We start from the raw sequence: 6,322 nt of genomic DNA on the forward strand, positions 1-6,322 counted from the left end.
TCAGTTAAAATTCGAATTCAAAAATCAAATCGTTTATTCAGTAAATAGGCCGCAATGGACACTTTTCCACGTCATTTTCTTAAACTACCAGCGCTTTCGGAAAGACTATAGCAAAGTTAGAGTAAGACAAACTTAGTTAAGGCTACTATTATCGTACCAGATTATCGTTATTTTTTTAAGTGTTACAAACAAAAAGCATTAAGTACATTATTTACTAAGTGCATGGTCAAACTGCAATTAAATGTGTGGGGGCTTTACTTTATGATTGTGGACGATCCTTTAACAATCACTGAGGCCCCTTGTAGACATCCGTTGGTTTCACCAGGCAACTGACCGTTTTTAGGGTTCCGGAGCCAAAATGGCAAAAACGGAACCCTTATAGTTTCGCCATGTCTGTCTGTCTGTCTGTCTGTCCGTCCGCGGCTTTGCTCAGGGACTATCAATGCTAGAAAGCTGTAATTTTGCACGGATATATAAGTAAACTATGCCGACAAAATGGTACAATTAAAAATTCAAAAATATTTTTTTAGGGTACCTCCCATAGACGTAAAGTGGGGGTTATTTTTTTTCTCATCCAACCCTATAGTGTGGGGTATCGTTGGATCGGTCCTTTAAAACCATTAGGGGGTTGCTAAGACGATTTTTCGATTCAGTGATTTGTTTGCGAAATATTCAACTTTAAAGTGCAAATTTTCATAAAAATCGAGCGTCCCCCCCCCCTCTAAAATCTAAACCGGTGAGTGGAAAAAAATCAGGATGGTAGTAAGTATATCAAACTTTCAAGGAAAACTATAACGGCTAAGTTTGCTTGAGAATTATTAGTAGTTTATGAGTAAATAGCAGCCTAAGGTATAAAATATACCTAAACTTGGAAGATTCCGTATAAAATACGAAATCCTTAGAAAAATATTACTTAATTTTTTCGTAATGGCTACGGAACCCTATTTTGGGCGTGTCCGACACGCTCTTGGCCGGTTTTTTTTATGGCTTACAATGAATGTGTGTACTGTACATGCACCGGACACTTGTCGGGCGCCGAAGCCATACAACACCGCAAAAATGGTCCGGTAAAAACAACGGACGTCTACAAGCGGCCTGAGGGTATTCGGATTGGTCCTGCTCACGTGTCCCAAATCATCCTGTAGATTTTGCCCAAATATGACCATTGGTTTTATACCACATAAACGGATACGAAACCAGGGTCGATAGGGAAGGAGTCCAGGGAAAATCGAAGTTCGTATCATATCGTCCTTCTCACTCTCGTATTACATAAATTAGAGTAAGAATTTTGTACTTTGTTGTATAGGGCCTGTAACTAATCCATTACCTACCACAACCATCCAATCCAACGGCGCGTCGTTTATGTTCGTCGAGTAATCTAATTATTGCGCCACCCCGCGCGCATGCGCGACTATTTAAACGAGGGGCGCAGGAGACACAGCATCAGTCACTCACTGCCTTACTACATACACCATGAGATCCTTCGTAAGTTGAAGAAACCTTATGGAATTTAATTTATACTAATTGGGAACTGTTATAATCGCTTCGAAATTATTTTTTATAAAAATGTAGTCCGCTTTGGTACAGTCAAGGGCAAAGATATCGACACGACCAAAGTTACAAAAATATGTATACACGACTTTATGCACTTAACATTTAGGCCGTGTATACATATTTTTGCAATTTTGGCCGTGTCGATATCTTTGCCCTTGTACTCCGGTGGTAGGTACTTTAAATTGTTTCAATCATCTCAAAATATCATTAACTAAATCTGACTTGTTTTCCTTAATCATAGTTTCAAAGGAAGGAAAGTAAGCGAATTAAAATCCCTACCTAAAAAACATATTTTACTGTTAAAATTGTGAAATATAAAATTTGAACTTTTCAGTTTGTATTTTTTTTTTTTCAATTTTACAACGACTTGGTATTGACTCTAATGCTGTATACCTATTATTTTTTATCAGATATTATATTAGAGCCATCCGTATCTCTAGCTAGAACTGTGACACCGAACCAAAGTGGAAAAAAAATCAATCATCATGAAAAAAGTTAGGTGTAAGGTAATTATTTCGCTAAAACAATTAATTATCGCATTATTGCCGCTAGCTCTTTGTGCGTATGCCAAATTACAAGAAGATCCATTGCCACCATTAGAAATCAATGTAGGAATACAAGGAATCAAAACAATGGTCTGTATTACTTTATTCAGTGGTTGGGTAATTAATAAATCTTTACCCTTTCAAATTCTCGCTTGAAAAATGTTGTACATTGTATATTCAACCAATTTGATTCCCAGGCCACCACAGAACCGTGTCGTAATGACATTCAATGTCATTCGATAAATAATGATATAGAAAAACAAAATTATTTACTATGATTAGTTAAATTGGCCGACTGTACAAATGAGTTGCTTACCCTCAAACTCAAATAAGTCCAATTCTAAGAATGTTACTGTTTTGGTATCAAAAGAAAACGCAAATAAGGTAGATACTCTCCCAAGAAGGTAGAGTAGACTTATCCGAGTTTAAAGTTAAGCGACTCCAATTTGAACTATCCTTGTATTGTATACCCATTCATTTATGTTCCTCAGGCTTGCATCGTCCTCCTCGCCGCCGCCGCCCTGGCCGCCCCCGGCCAGCGCGACAAGCGCGGGTACCTGTCCTCCTACCTCGACCACGATACCTACAGCCTCGACCACCATGACTACATCTCTCACGGCGTGGGCCTCAGCAGCTACAGCCTCGAACACGGCTACGGCATCGGACACAGCGACTACTCGCACGGTTACATCGCGCCAGCGCACAAGATCGTGTCCTACGATAAAGTCGTCTCCGTACCTAAGGTGAGAACTAGCTTAAAAAGCTTTTTTAAGGCACAGTTCAAGGCTATTTGAAGCCAGAACTGCTTTATCTGCACTATCGGACAGAGGTCAATGGCTGTTCAGTTTTTAATTAAGTAAAAAAGACAGCGTGAGAACATGGTGCTAGTTACAATACATTTCTGTTCGAAGATTGACCACTTATAAATCAAAAGCCGCGTGGCTCTAAATGGACAATGTACTCGTAACAAAATTTCTATGACTCTTGCTCCGTCTAATTACCGTTCAAGGTTAGTTATACTAATCATTGATTCAAGTCATTACTCAGAGTCGATTACCAACAAGATTTTTTACCGTATCTTGAGCCTGAGAAGGAAGAAATTGAACTGAATGTCTGCTCCATTTTGTCAGTTCCGTTTTAACTATTAAGCTGAACTTCTCTTTTCTCGAGCTTTTTCTTCTAACAACTGACCATAAAGTTAAAATCAAAATCTTGAAATCACTTAACGGCCATTCTCATTTTATTGTGCACCTGTCTAATTACCGTACCGCTTTTTTTGTCATGCAAAAGCGACAATACACTGCAACTGATTGCACATCTAGAAAAAGGACGGCTGCCATTTACATTTATCTGTACACTCAAGTCTAATTACCGTGTCACTAGTGCGGTAAAAAAGTGGTACGGTAATTAGACAGGTGGACAATAAAATGAGAATGGCCGTTTAAGATCGGATAATAGTACGAAGCCTACAATTATTTATTTTGTCATCAGGTTGTTGAGGTGAAGAAAGTGGTGTCCATCCCCAAAGTGGTATCCATCCCGAAGGTGGTGTCCGTCTCCAGGATCGTGGAGGACCCCCACCACATCTCTTACGGCAGCTACGGCTCCCATGGCTGGTGGTGAACACTGAACAACTTTAGTACAATTTAATATATTCCTTTAAGAAAAATCATATCTATTATTTTCTACATTATATTATCCTTACCTAGCCTTTACCTAAGGCTTCTCATGAACTTAAATTTCTATTGGAATCCCCAAAACTACATCATGGTTTTCATTAATGTGGCAAGAACATACAAAATTTCGTCTTTGAGAACGGTTGTTCAGTGTAGCTTTGAGAAAGTACTCAGCTAAAGCTCGAAACGCGTTATCTTGTTGAATAGTGACACAGGATGTTAAATATTATAATTTAGTTGTTTTGACATTTTATATTAGCGCGGTTGCAAAGTTAACGAGCAGTCGAAACCACGACTCTTACTCGTAATTATCTTACTCTGCAGTTAAATCTAACTGCCATTTTTGAATCGTTTAAACTGGAGTAATAAAAAAAAATTAAACCTTGGCCTGTTATTGAGTGCATCTATTTCGAAATAGTAGTTTATTATACGTCCACCTACTGCTGGAGACACGGTCTGGGGGGATTGGGAATCGTAGTTAGATATCGAAGCGTCTCGCTCATTCTCGTACTAATTACTATTAGCGTGAGCAGGACGACACGATACTAAGTTCGAATATTGGATTTCTTAGTACAAGGTCTGTTACTGAACCAGTTAATTACACCTTTAGCCTAAATATTGGACGATTGCTAGTCAGTTTATTGTAAAATAAGTTTGTCTTAGAAATATTTTTAACTAGCTGTTGCCCGCGGCTTCGTCCCCGTTTGACGCCAGTGTGTGTCTATCTGTGGCATCATAGCTCAGAAACATAACTATAAAGCGATTTCGATGCGTTTTTTTTACATGAAACCGCGTTTTCTTGCGGGGGTTTTTCGCTATAGGGTTAATTACACGACCACATTTTGCTACTTGGCATGTTTGGTAAAAAACGGCCAAGAGCGTGTCGGACACGCCGAAAATAGGGTTCCATAGCCATTACGAAAATATTAAGTAATATTTTTCTAAGGATTTCGTATTTTATACGGAATCTTCCAAGTTTAGGTATATTTTATACCTTAGGCTGCTATTTAAGAGTAAAACTACTAATTCTCAAGCAAACTTAACCGTTATAGTTTTCCTTGTAAATTTGATATACTTAACTATCATTTTGAATTTTTTGAATTTTTCCACCCACCGGTTTAGATTTTAGAGGGGGGGGGGGGCGCTCGATTTTAATGAAATATTGAAAGAAAGGAAGAAAATATAAAAAAAATGGTTTTAAAAGACCTATCCAACGATACCTCACACTATAGGGTTGGATGAGAAAAAAAAACACTCCCACTACGTTTATGGGAGGTACCCTAAAAGAAATTTGTTTTTAAATATTTTATTGTACTACATAGTCTTCATACATTTCATATCGTTATATATTTCATTTCATATCGTGTTATTTTCAAATTACAGCTTTCTAGCATTGATAGTCCCTGAGAAAAGCCGCGGACGGACAGACAGACAGACAGACAGACATGGCGAAACTATAAGGGTTCCGTTTTTGCCATTTTGGCTCCGGAACCCTAAAAATGGCCAAGAGCGTGACGGGCACACCCAAGATAGAGTGCCGTAGTCGTTACGAAAAAATCAAGTACTTAATATTTTTCTGAGGATTTTGTATTTTGTACGGAATCTTCCAAGTTTAAGCATGTTTTACTTTAGGCTATCTACTTTTAGGTATTAATTTCACCATCACCATTACATTTTTTGATGGATACATGTGATGCCGTCTCCGTTTGTTTTGTTCGAATAGACGGAGACTGCACAGTATATATATATATATATATAAGCTAAACTAAATATATACTGTGGAGACGGCATCACATTTATTCTTCAAATAAAATTAATCAATGGGTGTGGGAACAGCCCCTTAAACTACTAATAGTTCTCAAGCAAGTTGAGCTTTTAGAGGACGCTCGATATTAATGAAAATTTGCACTTGCATATGAATATTTCACAAACACATCACTGAATCGAAAAATCGTCTTCACAACCCCCCAATGGAGGTACCCTGAATATTATTTATGCATTTTATTTTACCACCTTGTCGGCATACCTTAATAGGTACTTAATTACTACATGTACCTACTTAGGTAAGTATCCATGAAAAATTACAGCTTTATAGCGCTGAAGCTAAACCGCAGACGGACGGACAGACCGACAGACATGGCGAGATTATAAAGGTTCCGTTTGTGCCATTTTGGCTACGGAACCCTAAAAAAGTAGTAGTAACTAGATACAATGAACTTGTGTAGCAACTTTTAAAAAACTTGTCATTGAGAGCACATAATAAAATCGGCATCAAATAACGGTAACCCAATAAATTAGCGTTCGACACTGAGGTTCGACGGCTCGTATAACATGGCAATACTTTACGCAAATGGCCGCTGATGATCTGATGGACCAGCGGTTCTCAAACCTTTGGAATCCGTTTTTCAAAAGTCTTTGAAAAACGATATTTCATGTCCATGTTCTCCTAGTCCATGAGTAGCAGTGATTGCTTTTCCCGTATGCAATAAATACAATACAATGACTCTTTTGAACACCGCAATAAGCGATACAGCGGGGCTACTACGA

General features: G+C 38.2%; 1 protein-coding gene across 1 annotated transcript; it reads left to right on the forward strand.

Moving 5' to 3' along the window:
* The first annotated feature begins 1,401 nt into the window (after nt 1-1,401).
* LOC141429355 (uncharacterized) lies at nt 1,402-3,771 on the forward strand. The gene is made up of 3 exons (XM_074089643.1): nt 1,402-1,485; nt 2,591-2,842; nt 3,591-3,771. The coding sequence occupies exons 1-3, from the start codon at nt 1,474-1,476 to the stop codon at nt 3,720-3,722; spliced, it is 396 nt and encodes a 131-aa protein (XP_073945744.1). The 5' UTR covers nt 1,402-1,473; the 3' UTR covers nt 3,723-3,771.
* Nucleotides 3,772-6,322: the final 2,551 nt, after the last annotated feature.

Source organism: Choristoneura fumiferana, chromosome 7, assembly GCF_025370935.1.
Source record: "Choristoneura fumiferana chromosome 7, NRCan_CFum_1, whole genome shotgun sequence".
NCBI lineage: Eukaryota > Metazoa > Arthropoda > Insecta > Lepidoptera > Tortricidae > Choristoneura > Choristoneura fumiferana.